This window comes from Mustela nivalis, assembly GCF_964662115.1.
Source record: "Mustela nivalis genome assembly, chromosome: 3".
NCBI lineage: Eukaryota > Metazoa > Chordata > Mammalia > Carnivora > Mustelidae > Mustela > Mustela nivalis.
Genome location: NC_139022.1, coordinates 34,524,216 through 34,544,474, shown reverse-complemented (window position 1 = coordinate 34,544,474; position 20,259 = coordinate 34,524,216). Strand labels below are relative to the sequence as shown.

General features: G+C 42.1%; 1 protein-coding gene across 8 annotated transcripts in view; it reads right to left on the bottom strand.

Annotated features, from left to right (window-relative positions):
• Nucleotides 1-5,313: 5,313 nt before the first annotated feature.
• The window catches only part of KCNN2 (potassium calcium-activated channel subfamily N member 2), a 477,186-nt gene continuing 462,240 nt past the window's right edge, over nucleotides 5,314-20,259 (bottom strand). For all 8 annotated transcript variants that reach the window (XM_082723557.1, XM_082723555.1, XM_082723554.1 and 5 more), the window contains 3 exons: nucleotides 15,011-15,138; nucleotides 8,730-8,799; nucleotides 5,314-5,918 (listed from right to left, as the gene is read on the bottom strand). In XM_082723557.1, the coding sequence (XP_082579683.1) occupies nucleotides 5,631-5,918; nucleotides 8,730-8,799; nucleotides 15,011-15,138 (486 nt within the window). In that variant the 3' untranslated portion in view covers nucleotides 5,314-5,630. The remainder of the gene's footprint in view (nucleotides 5,919-8,729; nucleotides 8,800-15,010; nucleotides 15,139-20,259) is intronic.

Genomic DNA, 20,259 nt, shown 5'->3' with positions numbered 1-20,259 from the left:
AAGTTTTTTAAAGAAATCAGCAACAAGTGCCCTTTTGCCATCATGTTACATACTTTCCCCTCACCAACTCAAAAATAAAAAATACTGGCTCGCTGAACGCCTGTTATCCATTCCCTGTTAGTTTCCTCTCCCAGGCACTGTGATTTTACCCAATACAATGGTTAATTTGGGATTTGTATTCCCAAGGCCCACAGAAATAAGAATGTCCAACCTGACAATCCCATTTATAAGCAAAACAAAAGTGGGAATAAAGGAGACAGACAACAGGCTCATCTGGGATTCGGAATTTTGCATAATCACATTGCATGTGTAAAAATCGGAGAAACAGGCACCGATCTATTCTAGCCCCCCTGGAGGGATGGTAGGTGGCACCATGAAAATGCTGGTCTTTTAGAATAATGTAGATTTAGAATGTTATGACCAGAAGGTGTGAGATTTTTGTTGTACATTATACCAAATGTCTTCTTACTAAAGCAATTTTGATTCTTCCTGTACTGTGAAGATAGAGATATCTTTATTTAAGTGTCTCAAATCATCCCTCATCCACCATCTGAGCAGGGCGGGTGGCCGCCGTCTCCCCAGCATGTCAGGTGTCGGCCTTTGTTCCCTGATTCAGCCTCAGTGAAGCTAATAGGTGGTATTGCCTCAGAGTGTAGGTGGCCACACTGGGTCTGTTCTGTCACCTGTGTGCGTCCCTTGTCACTCATACCCACAAAACAGTCCTTGTGCATGCATATTCTTCCTTTGAGCTGAACTAATTTAAATAAAAATAAATCAATAAATCCTACCAGGCAACAGAAGCCCCTGGGGGAGGAAAAAATAAATGAGTTCAAACATTTCCCCCTTTTTTTTTTTTTTACTGTTAACTAATCTCTACACCCATCATGGGGCTTGAACTCATGATCCTGAGATCAAGTCACCTGCCCTATTGGCGGAGTGAGCCAGGAGCCCCTGAAATATTTCCATTCCTTTACCATAGTGGTGGGCACTAGGTTTTTGCTGCCACGAGATACGTGAAGTAAAAGGGTTGAGTTAACAAGAAATATCTTTTTCTTCTTTTTTTTAACGAAATATCTTCTTTACAGATTTTTTGAGGGATCGGAGACCCCGGGGAAATTGACAATTAAGTCATTGAGCTGTGGAGAGAGAGAGAGAGACAAGAGCCACTTTCCTAACGAGGAGTGGAGGAGTCAAGTTATTAACAAAGTAGGAAGCCTGGAGAGAGAGAGAGAATCCTATTCAGCCTTCTGCTTAGCCATAGTCTGCTGAGTACCGTCTAGCTCACACTCCCCTTCAGAAGGACCTAAAGCTGAGCCAGCTCCTCTGATGGAGAACACCTAACACAGCCAGGATTAAGCAGCCCCAGGAATTCCTAATTACTTTTGGAAACCCCTCCCCAACCCTGCCATGTGGGGACCATGAAGACTGGAGCAGAAGAAAAAGGAGAAAGCCCGTAAGTAGAGAAAAAGCCACGTCAGGGGGTGGGGGCAGGGAGTGGGAAGGAGTGGGGCAGAGAATTCAAATCATTTCTAAAAATTTGAAATGGGAAATATCTGCAAAGTTCTAATCTATATTTTCTATTTCTGGGTTCACTGACTCGAGACATATTTCAGACAAGTACTAGAAAGCATCATTGATGGGCTTTTTTTTTTTTTTTTTCCTTCCCTAAGAAATTGAAAAGGAGCATGCCCATCACAGACTCTGGCCAAAGTGTCAGTGAGATGGAGAAGTTGCTGGTATCCTACCCTTTGTTGCCCTGGCTCCCAGCCTCACCGCATCTACTGGGATTCATTTGTCAAACAGCCAGTTAGATAGTAGTTTCTTAGTGGACCGGCTTGGCCGTTCCCGTTAGAACACATAAACTATATCTCTGTGTGTGTTACAGAGGGGAGAAATACATGGAAGCTCACCAATGACAGGGATGTGTTTGGCAAAGCAATTGAGACCTTTGGTCTGGTTCTTGGGCGACTAGACTAGCTCAGCCCACATCATGTAGCCCGAATCGCCAGCATGGGGCACAAGCACCCTTCTGGATCATGTCTACTAACAGATTTTGTGGGATGGCAAGAGGAGGAAAGGGTGGGCCAGAATCACAAGGACAGAGAATGCGTACCTATCGATAGTCTAGATTCCATTACACACAAAACAATCACAGGATCAGGAAATGATCAACAAATGCAGAGTCTGGGAACTTCCTTTAAGAATGAATTAAGCAGGGGTGCCTGGGTGGCTCAGTTATTAAGCATCTGTCTTTGGCTCAGGTCATGATTCCAGGGTCCTAGGATCGAGCCCCGCGTCGGGCTCTCTGCTCAGTGGGAAACCTGCTTCTCCCTCTCCTACTCCCTCTGCTTGTGTTCCCTCTCTTGCTGTATCTCTCTCTGTCAAATAAGATCTTAAAAAAAAATTAAGCAAGGGAGAGAATTTATAAAGTCTACTGCCAGGTGTTAGAAGTGGTAAAACGGGCAGGTATTGAGGGTTTGGGCATTTTTTTGCCTTACCCTGGATATGGTGATAGAAAATGTCTACCATCGTGTGGAAAAATAGATGCCAGGCTTCTTAAAGGCCCTCTGCTCTCTCCTCGGACTCTTGTTTTGTGGCCGAGAATGAAGAGGTTCAGTAGGATTCGGGCTGTTCAAGTGTGTTGAGCTAACAAGTGCCAGGAGTCGGTGTTGAACCCCATTCTTTGAACCTTATGCTCTTTCTGCTTCGTTATTCCACTTGTCAAAGACCAGGCAAAGTTGCAAAATAGTAGGGCTGTAGAATTTTAATCCACTCCTTGAGATTTGTGTTAAACCTAACCCCCAGGTCCCCCCTTCCCAATTCCCATCCTCTCTTTCGGAACACAATACCCTCATTTGGAATATCATTATCAGCTTACCGTAGATGCTTCGATGAGAAGAGGCTCTTGGAAAAGTTACCAAGGGAGGAGCAATTGGGGAGAACGCAAATACCAATTTCCAAGATCTATTACCTGTTCAACTTGGCTCATCCTCTTTTCTCGATGCGCATGGGATCTTTGTTGTGGCCAACTTGTGATGCTGTGCGTAACTAGAAGGGAAGCTGTTGTCATTCAATATGATTTGTGGTAGCCCTATGTTAGCATCCTGGCTATCCAGAAACAAGGAGGCCCAGGTGTGGTAGGCTGGCAGGTGTAACGACACACTCAGTTATCATTAGACATTTTGATAAAATGCAAATTAGAGCAAAGCCTAGATCCCCCACAGGAATAGTGTTCTGAGGACCCCCCAGGGGATCCCGCCTCCTGCTGAAAGCCATGTGGGAGGAGACGGTGGTCATGCTGCAGGGAAGTAGGCTTCATTTAACAACTCGTTGACCATAATGTCAACCCAACCGCTGGGTCTTCTTTTCCTCTTTCAAGCTTTGGTTATTTGGTATTTTCTAAAATACAGAAACAAAGGGTCATAGGCTTTTGTCAAATCATTACCAGTCTTCGTGGACTTTGCATAAAGAAGCAGGAAAAGACAGATCGAAGCTAGGGGACTGGTGAACACCAGCTTACAGGAGCTGCATTGAATCAGGAAGAGGAGGTTAAACAAGGTAATGAAATTGAAAATTTAATTTCTCTCCTCTGTGCTTCAGCTATGTATTATTTTTTCCCTAGCCTTGCAGCATATTCTGGGATGGTGGTGCTAACCAATCAATCCAAAGATCATTAAACTTAATTATCTGCTATTTTGCTTTTTAGTCACCAGAGAGGTAGAACACATAAGAATTAAGGGTATCAATGGCCAGAACAAATCTATCATCTTTTCAGAATTTCTCTCTTTCTTATGTCCAGTGTTTATACCAAATACTGGATCTCTTCTTGTATATAACCCAGAATACATAGAAGAAAAATTTAACTGCATCCATGGAATAGTCCCTATGAAGGTAGGATTTTGAAGTTCATTTAACTCAGCAGTATGTTCCCAGAATCGTGTTAAAAGTTTTTCTTTCACTTATTTTTAAAAGACCACCTAGGCCTCATCCTCATCCTACACAGACACACATATGATGTGCAAATGGCTTTTCTTTTCAGCCACTTTGGACAAGTAGTAAGTTGTAAGCAATTCTCATGCAATCTACAGAAATCATCCTTTTATATCCTTGATCTTGAATGGGAATGTCTGATCTTTGCATCAGTTAGGGATAAGACTTTTGAAAGTGATTTTATTCATTGATTCATGCAAAGTGATGAGATTGGTCACTCCAGTTGTTGGAAAAGAAAGATCCTTGATAGGCTAGCATCCTACTGCATGGTAACATAGACAGCGAAGGGTATGGTGTAAAATGAAGGGGAAGAGGGTAAAAGCAGATTTCTCTGAAAATGAAGGAGTATATTGTAGGTTTAGGTCCATCCAAGCAGGCTGGTTGGAGAGCTGTCCAAATCGTGACTAACTTTTGTGATGTGTTCCCCGTGCTACTACAGATCAGCTCTTCCTGTAGGCTCTGGAGGCCATCAGCAGGTGAGGAAGGTTCACACTGCTACCCCCTCCAAGACGGTTCTCCAAACCCAGTCAATTCTTACAGTAAATTTAGAAAGAGATGTGCTGGCTGGCCACAGTTAACCACCCTGCTCCCTTTCACTGCAACCGACCTTAAACGTCCATGAAACAAATGTGATAGAGCTCATGAAATTGACTAGGTGCCATTTACTTCCTGGTACCAAATACACAAGCAGAAACCAAGAGGCTGGTCTTGCCTTGACCAAGAGTTCCACCTTGCCAAATGATAAGGGACATGTTGAGTTAGGCTCGTTTATGTCCACTACAATGTAAGGGACTATGCGAACAGATGCATATGTGAGTATAAATGGAATCCAAACCGAGCACATTGTGGTCCTCCCATAATAAACGAACCCAAGGGAGAAGACAAAATAACTAGTTTAGACCAAAAAGTCTTCAATATTAGTTCACAGACAGCAGTGTACCCTAATACTTTCTTTAAATACATTTCCTGGTAAACTGGGAATAAAATAATTCTAGAAAGCATCTGTGCACCCCTTTATATAGATGCTTTGATGTAACAGCTCCACCTTCCAGATAATTTGGAAACAGATGCAATTAGAAACTAGACACCGTAAACTCAAAAAGAATAGCAAGCTGGTTGCGTCAAATGAATGTGACTGTAACATTACCTAACGGGGGAAAAGCTTAGTGAATGGAGTACGGAGAGACTGAAAGTCTTCTTCCAAGCAGCCAGACTCTGGGGAATGAACGTTATCAACGTGTATCCGATGATAACCAGTCATTTTAGCTTGAAAACCATGGGAGAAGTGAACCTTTAGGAGTGTCAAGTGACCAAACAAGTATGTGCAGAAATTAACTTTTTTTTTATTATATATCATATAATGTAGTAGTAAAGTTTGTTTGAAGTGCATGAATAAAAAGTTAGTGAAATTACAGGAGGAACAATCTATAGAGCAATAATAGGTGCATTCCTTGTGCATCTGAAAGGAAAAGAAAAAGAGTTTTCACTCATTTTGGCCTAAAACTTAGTGTCAGGTTCCCAGGATTCTGACATCAGAACCCGGATAACGCTGATTAGAACCATAGGGGCTTTACAATAAAAGCTAAAATATTGACCATATGATGGCAAAAAGTCTTATTTTGTGGTTAACTGATTCTCTTCTAGCTACTCTCTGATGAAGTTGGTGGCGCTGTGGAGGAGGACCGCCGTCTCCTGGACGAGGACCGGGACCGCTCAGCGTTGTAGGTGACGTGCTTGTCGTAGCTCTCCATCTGAGCCTCGATGAAATCTCTCTGCTGTTGCCTGATGGTCTGGCTGATGAGCCCAGGGAGGGCGTGGATGCTCCCAATCAGAGTCTCTAGCTTGGTCTCCACGGTAACGATCCTCTTCTCAAAATCTTCGCTCCGTTCATTTAGGTCGGAAATCATGTCATACATGATGTTCTGGGTCTGCAAAAGAGGACAGGAGACAGATAGCGAAACCACGAATTTGTGTTTCGGGACACTTGCTCTGGAAACAAGCTCTGAACTCTGCAAGTCTGAGGGTTGGCTTCCTTTTGGCGGCATGCAAAGAAATAGGGACATCGGGTCACGGAACACTTGGCTTTTCAAAGCAGATTCAGTACGTCGGTTCAATGCCAGGATTTAGAAATGTAAGATCTTTGGGGCCCCTGGGGATGCTCAGTTGAGCCTCCATCTCTTGGTTTTGGCTCAGTTTGTGATCTCAGGGTTTTGAGATCAAGCCCCACCTTGGGCTCCACACTGAATGTGGAGCCTGCTTAAGATTCTCTCTCTCTCCCACTGACCCTCCCCTCCTAAAAATATATAAGCTCTTAAGCCTTAATTTGATCCAGTTGCAGAAAATGTCATACAGGTCCATTGGTGGTATGCCCCATGATTTTTGGTGGTGAAGAGACAAGGTTGTGATTTAATATTTACATGGATCTCTTAGTAGCAGCTCCAAAAGTTAGCACATCACATTCGTTTTGCAACATGTAATATTTATCAGGGCAAGCGTAATTTTTTAAATGAAGCACACTGAAAGAATACATGAGAGTATATCGTCGGGAATACATGAGAGTATATCGTCGGTACTGGATGTAGCAAAAATTGTGAAGGTGGGATAGGAAGGAAGTTTAGGAGAAACTAATTTGGCCAAGTAATTTATAACTTAAAGCAAGAAAAAAATCTGAAAAATCTTGTGTGGTCCTAGGTTTCAAATCACAGGCTCTTCATTGGGTCAAGTAGCCTTTTGAGAGGTGAAAAATTGGGAGTGATTACGTGACCAGTCTACCCTGTTGGCTACAGGTTTTTCAGAGCTGAATGGTTTGAAAGAGGAAAATGTATCTTGAAATGGATTGTCTTGACGAGAGTCTATTCGTAAATTGGACTCCCAGTTATGTTTCCGACGGGAACTGAGAGACCAGAAGAAGGGAAGCGTGGGCACGTGAATCTCAGTCCATTGCTGCTTTTCCCATGTTTCAAGCCCTTTGTTAAAGCTGTCCATTCCTCTCTCTCATTTCCCTCTATTAAATGTACTCTTACTTGCTTAATAACCCCTTAATGATGATAAATGAACTGACCGACTAAGGGAGTTACTATTCAGGACACAGGCATCTGGTTTGAGTTTGGTCATGGAGACAGAGCACATTAACTTAATCTTTTCAACATAGTGTTGAGACTATGGGAGCAATTCAGAAAATACTGAACCCTTATGGCACAGGAGATCTGTAGTCATGATAAGAAACATGGTACTCAAGAAATAATTTGAAATCTATAGCAGAGTATAGATCTATGAGCATCTTGCCTTCTAGACTCCTGAAGTGACATTAAGTGGCATTATAAAGTACAGATTCATAATATTAAATTATATATAGTAAAATGTTATAGGTTATATTATTTCTAAGTGGTCTGTTTTATTTACCCAGTTTCTTTTATCATTTGGCCTTGGAGTGATGTAAGAGTCTGCCCCATCTTTGTTCAAGACATGTCCACCTGAGAGCTGTGTGTGTAAATTGAGAACATTTTTGAGTCTCATGTGTGCTCCCCACCTTCAGTGCATGATATATCCTCCCCCAGGGGTAAGTCATTGAATACTTCGCTTATCTTCTATCTCTTGGTCTCAAAGAGTCAACTTTTACATATTTCTATAGTATGTGTTATTGATATACATTAATGCAAATATAACTTAGCTGTGTTATCTCATGAGGTTAGGACAAATAGATGTAATTTCCCTAGGGATACCAAGGCTTTCTAAAAGAGAACAGGATGTACGGGTTTGACTGAGAGTTGCCCCTTTATTTTTTTTAAGATTTATTTTGAGAGAGAGAGAGAAAGCATGCATGGGGAGGGGAAGAGGGACAGAGAGAATCTCAAGCAGACTCCCCACTGGGAATAAAGCCTAATGCAGGGCTTGATCTCATGACCCTGAGATCATGACCTGAGCTGGAGTCAACAGTCTGATGCTTAACCAACTGAGCCACCCAGATGTCCCTAGAGACAGCTGACCCTTTAAAAGCATTCTTGTTAAAAGGTTGAGAACTTCCACATAATGGCTCTTTTGGAATCAGCTCAGGAAAATGGAAGGTTGTTATTGTCGGCAAATACTTACATTTGGACTGACTTGAGAGGAACAACCAAAAATCAACCAGATAAATCTTGTGAGTGTGACAGAAGAATCAAGGGGCCATTAATGAACTTTTTAAAAAGCATGGTGATTTTCTAAATAATGAGAAAAGAATCCAACATTTTAAAATGATTCCCCCTTTTTTGGAAAGATGATTTTCACATTACGATGTAATTTCTTGTATATAAATATATATATATATATTTACATTTCAACATCACAGTCTTCTGAGTGGGATTAAAATAAATAGAATAATTTTACTGATGAGTCCTATGTAGCCCTGAACATCATGGTCAAACTCAGCATGTAGTTCTGCTCTCAAAGGGATGAAACAGAATGACAAATATGAAACTCAAGGGTGTTGTCTCATATTCCACTTATATTTCTTACTGTATTTTCAAGCCCCTATAAGTAGGAAGGCTTCTGGAATGGGGTCTGAATAATTTATGTAGGGGAAGCATATGAAGGAAGAATTTTAGGAAAATTCTATTGAGTTGGGTCACCATGTTTAGGGTGGTTTGTTGGGTTGACGCATTTAACAAGTTTGGGGAGTCCTCCTCCCAAAGCACAAGCAGTGACTGTGCAGAGCTTCGTTCCGACAGACCTCATCGTGAGGGCTGAGACCCCAAGCTTACCTTGGCCAGGTCCACCAAAGTATTGGCTTGGTCATTCAATTTCCTCTGCTCCATTTTCACACTTCTTAATCTAAAAGACAGAATCTGAAGTCAGAAGGGCTCCTTCCTTTCTATTGCTCTCCTATGCCTTCCAAAGAGCATGCATAAAATCGACAAGAGCAAAGAACTGCATGGATAATGCCTTGAATATTTGGGGTCAAGTCCAAACTGGTTATGTATCTGGTACAATGAGAAGCATGCTTCCCCAACACCGCAAAAAAAGGAAAGGAGAGAGAGAGAGAGAGAGAGAGAGAGAGTAAGAGATGAGGTGTCCTTAGGACAACTATTTACCAGGGAGTTAAAAGTTGAACGGAGAAAGGCTCATAAGGATTTAACCATATGAGAAAAGCCAAAACATTCCTTTCAATCCCAGTATCGTTTCAAATAGACATAGGAAGAAATAGGCAAAGCGACGGGAATTTCATTGATGTAGGAGCAGTGAGTACCTTCCTATGCCTACATGACTAGATACGGGGCATAGCCCTGTTCAGTTGGAGATGGATTGGGTTAGGTATTTGAACCTGATGAAACACAGTGATAAGTGAGATTCTTATTGGCAAAAATAAAGCTTTTATTCAACCAGCAGCAAGATAACTCAAAACACATAATTCTCTTATTCTTCCTTGTATTTTGCTTGACTTTTATCTTAAACTGCCATGAATTTGAAGGGAAGCCAGACCATTTCCTCGGGAGAATTTCCCTTAATTTTTTTCCTTGTTGATAAAAGTCAGCGGACAATTAAAATGTCTGACAGATGGGACTGCTACTTGTAAAGTTACTTTTAGATACTTTGAAATATCATTGCGTATATATGATTGACAGTCAAAAAGCCACTTAAAAAAATCTTTCTGAATGACAGCTCTTACTATTATTCCTTAACTCGTTTACTATAAGATTTCAAAAAAAATTTTATTCATTGCTTACTCTGTACCAAGAAATTAAGATTTTCCAACAAGAGAAAAGTGGTTTATTGTTTTAAGCCAATGATTCAGAGCCACGCTCCAGGAAAGGAGCGCAAGTTTCTCTCAGCTCCTTAGTAAAAAAAAAAAAAAAAAAAAATTCCATGTAACCTTATTGCCTTGATGACAGGTTGTTTGCAAAGTATAGTGTTGATGTTGGAGAGAGTCATCTTGGTCATTTCCCAATTTAAATGAAAGGTAATTACCAAAAAAAGGATAAAAAAAATTCACAGGGCAAGATTTTACTGCCAGGGAGATTTTTGCAACAAATGTTCATGATGCGAAGTGATTTTGTTTTGAAACTACGATATCCAATATGTCCCCAAATCTGCTCCATCGTGAAGATAGAGTTCCTTCTGCCAGTATGGGTTTAACCGACACCTGCCTAGAACACGATATTTAACCATCTACAACAGCTTAAGGTTGTAACTTGTCGTGGTGAGTCTGTGTTTCTCTATTAGAATGCTTGGAACTCAGTTCTCCTTTCTAGGCTCTTGGAGAGACAGAGTCTGTTTAAGTGTAAAAGAAATTTACAAATATGTATTTAAATGTAACACATCATTGAGATAGGCTTCTCTAAGTAGTTACAAGGATTGCAGTTCTTGATGTCTGTCTTTTAAAAACAAGTCCCTTCCCTCCCCCTGCCAAAAACAAAAAACAAATACCAAAAAACCTTGGATCCTGTGTGGGGTCATCCTACAGAAATGTACTAGAGAGAACAAAGGGGCTGGGCGTGGACTCATTCTCCCTGGCCCTAGTCTGAACTTCAACCTGACTGGGTTAGGTTCTGACAGTGGTTCTGAAATGCTGGATTTATACCAGCAGAGGTGTTCTAGATGGCTGAGTGACATGCTAACAAGACCTTAAATACTAAGCCAGATGGAGAGACAGTTCTTCTCTTTAATTCTCTTCCAATTCTTGATTATTACAGGAAAAATGTCTCAGGCTGGTCCTATCCTGTTTTTATCTCCCAACACCTGTTAGTCTCTCCTTTTTGAAAAAAGAGCAGGATTTCAGCTGAGAGCTTTCTGCAGACAACAGTCCGTGGCTAGAATTCAATGCCAGTGTTTCGATTGCTGGCTGATGCTGCCTTTACCTCTCTTTGCTGGGAACGGTTTTTTGGCTTTGTTTAGTTTTGTTTTTGTTTTCTTAGCCATTTTGTGATAAGGACTTACATCAAGCTTTGTTTTCAGATTTAAGTAATAGGAGAGGCGGCAGGTGAATGACCCGAGTTTGCAGAACCAGATCAGAAGCCTCCAGCAACTGGTGAGCTCAGCTTGACTGGTCCCACGGAAGGGCCAGAGTGCTGGTCCCCTCACTCAGTGGGTACTCTGTCTTCCAAACAGCGAAGCCTTATTTGCTTCTCTTAAATTCCTATATTATGTATATTATATATTATATATTATATATATTATTGTATTTAATATATATATATAATATATATTATATATATATTATGTTTCTGACAGTAGAATTTTGCCCATTTTCTCTTCTGCTAATCTGGAAGGCTGACACCAAGCAGCCCTATTTGAGTGGAATCCCCTGAGCTCCCTGCACTTAAGTCTTCTCATCTTGCTGCTCCTGAGACTGCCTGCACCATAGAACTGGCAGAAAAAAGCCTACTTCGAGCTGGAGCTGCCAGGATAAGAAGCAGGTAACATGCAGGTGTATGTTTTACTTTTTTCTCCCCACCCCCCCACCCCCGAAAAGAAGAATAAGGAACATATGTTGACTTCTTCTTTGTGAACTTCACTTATCACAGGAAAAGATCATGATTTTGGATCACATTTCCATAGCAGCAATCAGACTACTGAAATTCACAAATAAAGGATCTGCTTGGGTGCATGCAGCCGGTAGAAAATTCTGCAAATGTTGAGGGGAGCGGCTCACACAACTTACTTCCGAGCTCTATTTTCATTTTGTTGAAATAAAAAGACAAAACAAAAGAAAAGAAACTGTAAAATATTCTGGAACAGAATAACACAGCGTGGTGTTCAGTTGTGCACAGGGGGCTCGATTCATTGGCGGAAAGATCCTGTTAAGGTTCTGCAGGATTTTGGCACAGTGATCACAGCAAAACACTGTCCAATTACATTAGCGTTCTTCCCCACTGAGAGACTGCCCCACCCGAAACACAGCACTTTCCCCAGAACAAAGGTTCAGAAGGAAGAACCTCTAGCAGGTCATTATGGCCTCTTTGACAGACGATGTCCAAGTGAACTACAAGACCCATTTTGGCCTAATATGAATGTCCTAGGGACTGTAGTTTCAATAATGGAATTATAATGTTGTCGGTGGTTTTTGGAGGGGGTACATCTCCTCCAAGCTGGGGCTGTTCAGAAGCCTGGCTTTCTGAAAGGTGGGCAATCCAAAAGCTCAGCATTAGAGAAATTCTGTTTACGGAATTTCTCAGCTCCGAGACCGGTTTGTGTTGCTTGCTGGGTCTGTAGTTGCGGTAGAAGAATGATACACTTTAAAAGAATTAAAGCTGATACCAGAAAAAGTGCTCCAAGGTCTACTGGAACAGAATTCTTCCTGGAACTAAGTGATGATCCCAAAAGACAGATCTGTTACTGGAAAGAGGACAGAGCCTGGAAAAGCAGGCATCTACCGGACACTAGGGAGGCCATGTGTCAGGGAGAGACGCTGGGAAGAGGGGAGTCCAGAATGAGCTCCAGAAAAGCTCTCAGGACAAATCAGAGGATGGGAGAGGCCAGCAGAGCTCTAGCCAATGAATTTGTAAATCTGTGTCTGAATAGTGGGCAATACAAGCCTTGCCCTGAAGAATCGAGCCCTGTGTGCTTTCCTGCATGACTTCACTCACTCACTTAAAATGAGAAACTAGGCATGATTAGAATAATCTAGCCAAATCCCAGCCCATATAAATGCTCAGTTGTACTTTTTTTTTTTTTTTTTTAACAAAGTATAAGTACCCTCCCGCCTCAAAGGAAATCAGATAACCCCAAGACTAAGTTATAAAACAATTCCGAACATTCGCACGGCTAGGAGCTTATCTACTTTAGAAGTACATTGTTGCTACCGAAGAAACAGAATGAGAAATGTCTGCGAGGAGCAGAAGAATCAGGAATGGCTTCCTCTGGTACTCTATCCCAGAGGGGGATTCTGGAAGACCCATGTAAGTTATACCTCGAAACCCTTAAGAGCAATCTAGCACCTTCTAGCAATCTAACAATTGCTTAGGGACAGTTTTTCAACTTTGCCTCTCCCAGTATTTTTTTCTGACATGCTGTAAAATCTTTCAAACCTGTAGCAAAGTTGAAAAAACTTTACGGTGACTACCCCGAAGTTGTTCTCCCCACCACCCCAACTCCCACCTCCCCACCCAGAGATTGCAGCACGAATGCATTTTGTGAAAAGATAGATGAAAACATACCCACCGTTCACACGTGGCTACAAAATTATTACAGAAACCATCAAAGCAGTTTTTCCAATAGTTTTGTTATATAAAAACCTATCAGTGGCATCCAAGGCCAATCACATTTCATTTTCTATTTAATAGGTACATTACACTGACAAAAAGGCTTAAAAATATGATCCCGAGGAAATGGCATGTGTGGTTGCTGGACCCATAGACTGCCCACTCCCACCCTCACAGCTAAGTTGTTGTTGTATTTTTTTTTTAAACATACTTTAATATAGGTTTGTATTGAAATGCTAAAAGTGCCAAGAATGATTTCTCCACAGTATATGGTATGTACCTTCTGGAGGAATATTGGGTGTCTGTGTGGTATGCTTGTGGGGGTATAGGACCATGGTCACTCGACCAGGAGAGAGGTCCAAGGGGACCCTTGAGGAGGCGGCCTGGGCTCAGAGGTGAAGGCTCAGCATCTCTCAGTGGACTTGCTCTCTTAGATCTAAACTTTAAGGAATCAAGATGTGGAGGCTCCTGGGGGGTAGTATTTGGTTGTAAAGGTAGCTGTGATCAGCAGGCAGATTCCTCTTGGGAGCCAGATCTGATCCTATGTCCCTCTGTGTTTCCCTTTTATACATTCCCATACTTTGGACAGAGCATTACCTTAAAATTCTGGCCTTTTCTTCCAATGGGATAAAAAGCATAGTTGGGGGCCCCGTGTGATGTCCCAGAGCTAAAGGGGAAATGATGTCACTTTGGTGCTGATGGCAACAAGAATGTGATTAAAGCGTTTCAGGTGGCCATGAGGGCAAACGCACAGTTGGGAGGGAGAGATGAGAGAGTAGCCCTTGAATACTGAGTCATTTCCCCAGAGACTCTCAGCATAATATATTACATGTGTACTATCTGAGGACAGACAATTAAAACTCTAGGTTCAGAGCTTTCTGGTCTACCGCGCCCAGGCAGCTCCGAGAAGGACACACCTTGCCGTCTAATTAGAACACCGAACAGTGACCCACCTTCCCATGATTCCCCTGGCAGGCTACATGAGGACAGCTACTTTCCTGACCCACCCATGTGATGGATCTGCTCTTCCCCACACAGAAATGGCATGGAGCTAGGAGCAAGGCTGTGCGGCCTCGAGATGGATGCCCCCATGAGTGTACTTACGGTAAGGATGCTGCCAACCTGGGGGAGAGAGAACTGGTGCTTTCAAGTCATTATTGAAACTCACTATACAGGCATTTATCCTTTAAAGGTCTAGGATGGTTATATATAGCGTTACAACAAAATGGTGCAAAGAATTTCAGCAATTGGAACAATGGTGGTCTGGATAAAGTCAGAATAACAGTGAAAGGGTATAGGTCTCTAGGCACTGTAACATCTATAAGAACACGGAGCATAGGGAAAATCCCCCAAGTCCTGAGTAAAGACTGATTTAAATGCAAGTATTAAATCAACCGTCTATACGATCTTCATAGAAACATGTTGGCCATGTGTTAAAAAAAAAAATCCAGGTAGGTCATAAAATATTAAATGTTTGCCAAGATTTTTCAGTAGATACAAATGTCCTAGGGCAAACTAGAGGAATAATTAAACTACACTAAGAAATATGATTGCAACTGAAAATATTGTTTCTAAAGAGAGAACCTGACAAGACATTTTAATTAATTCAGTAATTGACAATTCTCCCCATAACGAATGATTTTTTTTTTTAGTCCTAAAAAGAACTGACAATCTTCTTAGGATTTCATCTGTGGAATTAATAAAATGCCAAATAATGTCTTCTGGGCACAGACATGATAGTGTTTTCTTTTTCTCTCTTCTCACAAGAGAACAATGACCGAGTAGGAGAATTTAGACCCAGAGCTACACAAGCAGGAAGGCAACAGATGAGAAGTGGTACTTACTGGTGAATAGCTTGCAAGAATTTTCGTTGATGTTTTCTTACTTTTGCATGATCTATCTTCTTTACTAGCTTCGTATTTTTGTAAATTAGCCATGTTTCCCTGAGTACATTGGCAGCTGCGTTTTTCACCTGTTAAGAAAACAAACGAACACAACAGTTGATAAATTCCAGAGCAGAATCCTTTGCAACGTGACTGGGGGCGGGGGCGGGGGCGGGGGGGGGTCATATTCATCATCTGAATGATCATGGTAAGTTCTAGCTCTGTTGAATAACTGTTTCTCACAAAAAGAAAAGATGTATCTTGAATCTGTGCCTGTTAAAAAGTATGTGTCTGGGAACCCCTTTAAAAATGGAATATTAGGGAAGTACTGATGTCTTTCTGGACTAAAGTCTACCCCTCAGAAACCTTTTTATTCAATTAAGTTTTTTTTTTCTTTTTAAAGATATCAAGAGGTGCCTGTGACCTGTCTGGCAACATGGGGTGGGGCGGGGGAAGGTGCTGATTTTCCCCTACCCTGTCTTGTAATTGTTATCCCCATGTTCTTCCTTTCCCTGGAGGAAGGCAAAATGCCAGAAGGCCAAGGTGAATCTTGTCTCTTGAAAGCTTGGTTGGTATTTTTGACCGCAAAACGACAGGAAAGGCATGTTTCGGCTGCTCACTGTCCAAGTGGTCCAATTCTTCTGCCCTCCGGGGGCGACTTAGCAAACTGTATGCCTGTTAGCATAGGCTGACCGAGAGCCTAGGCTGCTGTGATTTTAGTTTGGTTAATTTAAGGACGCTGCATTTCCAATGGATGAGACATATAAGACGAGACAGATGAGATGAGACACATCCCTGTAAGACATATCCTTGTAAAGGATGTAAGTGTTTCAGTAACACTGCCAAGACCTAGTGTAGCCGATGGAAGGTATGAATACTTTGTGGTAATATTCAAGCCCTTGCTTTCTTGAGTAGCATCTTCAACAATTCCTGGAACTTGATAAAGGCCCAGCTAAGGTCAAGTTTGGCCTCTCCCTAGCTCACAGTGCAGGGTACCAAGACCCAAAGCTTACACTTAGGCTAATTATTAATGACTTTACTCTAAGAAGCTGATCCATGAGGCAATGTGGGAGAGACTCTTAACTCTAGGAAAGAGACTGCAGGTGGCTGGAGGGGAGGGGGCTGAAGGGATGGGGTAACTGGGGGATGGGCTTTAAGGAGGGAACTTAATGTCGTAAACACTGGGTGCTCTATGCAACTGTTCGATCACTAAATTCTACTTCTGAAACTAATACCACCCCCCAAAGTTGATCCCTAGAGTTCTTCTGAGTGATGGATAAAAGATGTTTCTAGGGGCACTGGGTAGAGGAAGACAACTCTGTGAGAAAGTCGAAGTGGTGGGGAAGACAGGGCAGAGAACTGGACTCGGGAAATGGTTCTAAGTTCTTGGGACTAACTGAGTCAGATCAAGGAGACTAGCTAAACCTCCCACGACTGACTTCAATTTTCTCTTCCCTACATCAGAAAAGTAGAGCGAATTCTTACTAAAGTCCTTTTCAGGACTTAGTCTTCATTCAGGAAGAGTCTTAGAATTACGTTACAACTACCATCACAGGGATCTATGTGGTATTTTTTTTCTTTTTTTTCCTATTTTTAGCCAAGAAAGCTCCAGGTTTGGTAGCTGGTGGTGAATCTCGGTCAGGCTGCTGTAAAGGTTTCTTTCTGAGTGAAACTCTATTGCGAGAACCCGCGTTAAGAGAATGACTCGTTTCTTAGAACTGCTTTTAGCAGCAACTTGGGTTGGTGACGCTCATCCTCTGGACTGTCCTCAGACTGTGCCGACAGCCTTCTTTCTGAAACCAGTGGAAACAGCATTGAAATACTGGGTGCTGAGCTCCAGCAGTGTGTCCAAGAAACATGACCGCCATCCATGGTGAAGTTGAAGGTTGTTCTAGGTCAATTCTGGGTTCTTTGTTCTTACAGAAACAGATTTCTCTTCTTTACAGGGGTAGGAGTCACCTTTGGGAAGAATCTTCTATCTGGTCCGTTTCAGTCGTAAGGAGCCTGCGTAAGTTGGGGTAAGGGTTGAGGACCTTGGGAAAGGGGTAGCAAGTTACTGGCTGTCACCGACTGGGGCTAGAATAGGCCCTTCCCCACCAGGAAACAGAAGGGCCAGTGAATGGCAGTCTCAGCTGTCAGAACGGCTTTAGCTAACTGGAAGGTGGTAAGGAAACCTGGTGGACGCCCCCTCCTTGATTTTATCAGCTCAAGACACAGAGGAGGAAACTGGAAAACTTGGTAAAAACAGATGGGACAGTGACATAGCGGCTGAACATAGGGATGTTTGCAGGAGAACATTAACAATGGATTTTGCTTTGGGCTCCCATCCATAAACAGCAAAGGCCAAATTCCTCCAGTTCCTAAATCTTTACAAAGGTGGTACACTGCTTGCCCTTGAGGTATTTTAAATGATTTTTTGTTGTTATTGTTCTCTTTGGGATGACAGGGGAATAGCTGATGGGAGTAGGGAACCTCAACTTCTGTGATCACTGTGGCAGGATTTGTGTGCACGAGACGCTCATTGCGGGTGACAGGCTAAGAATGAAAATGATTCCTCATCTGAAAATGAAACTCTATAGAGCTGCTCTGAAAAACTGTGAGACAGATGCATTAATGCTGAAATGTTCCCCTTTCTAACTCCCAAATAGGTTTTGGAACACAAGAATAAAACTCTGAAGCCATGCCATTTAACTGGTACTTTTCAAGATGGCAGCCACAAGATGAACATTCAAGAGTAGAACCATGCACCCTCTGCCTAGTGATCGCATGTGTCTGGGATAAGTATCTTTTTCCAACCCTTTAAGGCTGAAAGGGATGGGGGACAGTGAGAAGACTGGTTACTAAGTACCTCAGTGTTCCACAGGTTTGAGCAATGGGGAATTGTTACTGGGCAATGCTAGCCCACTGGAGAAGGGAAGTAGGTCTAAGCATTCGTGATGGTTTAGATGAAAGGGAAGGTGATTTATGGCACAAGTTTCTCTTGTTAATGAAGTTAAGAACCCTGCCATACAGTCTTCTCCCATTGTAACCCTGGCTTTCCCTCCTGCCCTTTGGGGGCATTTACAGACTCTCAGAGGGCAGGGGTCTTGGCACCCATCTTTGTGTCTCTCTAGTACAAATATCTGATAACATGGTATATACTTGGCATCATAAAAGTTTCTAATCATGAACCACAGATACATACTTACCAACCAAAGGACCCTTTGGATAAGAAGGGTATAGAGGTTACAGAAGAGACCTGAGATCTAACCACGTCTTCCCTAATTTCCATTTACTAATTCAACACATTTTTATTAAGTCTCTATCCCATGTTAGATGCCATGATAGTTGCTATGGGGGATCATCGATGTGGCCCCATCAGTAGCTGGCATAACTCTAGTGCCAATATATGGGCCAACACCACTGTGAAATAGAACTTCTTTCCTGTACATCAAAAGATAAGGACAGAAAAAAAAGGAAAACATGAACTTTGGCTCTGCCTGACTCAGGCTCAATTCCACTTAAAATCTTTTATCAGAAACATGTTACCAGACATATTAATAATCAGGTATTTTGAGAAAACAGAGGCCCTAAAAGCAATAATTCTATTGAAGGTAATAGTACTTACCCAGATGCCTTAAAACCACCTTCCTTCATAGGTAGAAAGGATAGGAAATGTGTTTTCTTTCTTTCTTTTTTTTTTTTTCAGTGTTCAGTGATTCATTAGTTGAGGATAACACCCAGCGCTCATCATAGCATGTGCCCTCCTGCCCTCCTACATACCATCGCCCTGTTACCCCCCTCCCCCCAGATTGTTTCTCCCCTTTGAAACCTCCAGATTGTTTCTCAGGGTCCACAGTCTCTCAAGGTTCAGAATATGAAATGTTCTATTGCTGACTTACGGTAATAATTTTTTTAAAAAAATTAAAGCCCCAGGTAGCAAGGTGAATAATATTTCAAAGTGTAACAATATGTACTAAATCACAAAAGCCCTTAAAGCTGACAGACTTTGAGCTGAGACTCTGCTTTGCTCAAACAGAGACATGTTATTAGAGCACTGTCTTAAAGGGTGCTTTGTTTCTAGTTCTCCTTTGCTTGGCACTATTATGATTCTTAAGAAATCTCCTTTTTTATGTCCTTTTTCGTCTTGCCCCTCCCTTCAGAGACTTAATTCAGGGCAATGCTTCCCCCTCTTCGCGAATTTAAGAGGAAAGAGCATAACCTTTGCCAGAAGAAGCAAGATCGAGATCCCTGCCTCTCATTGTCCTAACTACGGTAAAATGTTGCCTTGTATGCTGTGGGCAATGCCTCTGGGATGCCCGGGACAAACACAGACAAGACTTCTAAGCCTGAACACCACACCATGTGCCGCCTGGTTCCCCTTCGGAGCAGGTACATGGGGCTGGGTGAATTCTGGGGCTTTGGAACAGGGTAAGGCCGAGTGATCTATTCATTCCATGTTTTCAGCCCCTGGGCTGATGTCACCAAGCCCAAAGTGCAGTCTCCATGGACTGAATCCTCCAGCATTTCTGTTCACTTGCTAAGAGGCACGTAGGAAACCAAATTACATAACTGCATAATGGTGTTCTTATTATGGATCTTATTGAGAATTCTTAACAGGATTGGAAACACCCACAGTGGACATTAATATGTATAATTATCTTCTGTGGTACATCTAGCTACTTTAAAAAAATTACGTCTGGGCTCCCAGAATTGCTTGTTTTCAAGTTTCCTTCCAAAATGGAAGTATGCAGAGGGCCAAACCCCAAGATTTCTTCTTGGTTCAGACGTGAATGAAGAGCAGTATCATTTCCAGAAAGATAGAGTGTGGTAAACCTGCTGCCTCTGTCCGGTGATAAACAGCAAATCTAAAAAATGGTGGTTCTTGTCTTCCTAAGCCCTAGGACGAGCTATCGCTATTAGGCTTTCATTTTGAAGTCATTAGATTATTCTGCACCCATGGACCTCTTCTGCCATGTTGGAATTACAGCGTGGCGCATAAGCTTTTGGAATTACATGGGACGATCTCCCCCGATATACACTGAGCCATGAATGGTGTGCTCCACTTCCAAACATAGTATTTTATGTGGCTAAGGTTGTCCCTCAGAGAAACAGTTTCTATATACAGTTGTTCCTCTGGAAACTTGGGCATGGAAAATAATTTTTCATGGAGATTGTTCAATGCAGTTAAGAGACACAATGAGAGGCTTGCAAAGCTACATTTCTTCCCG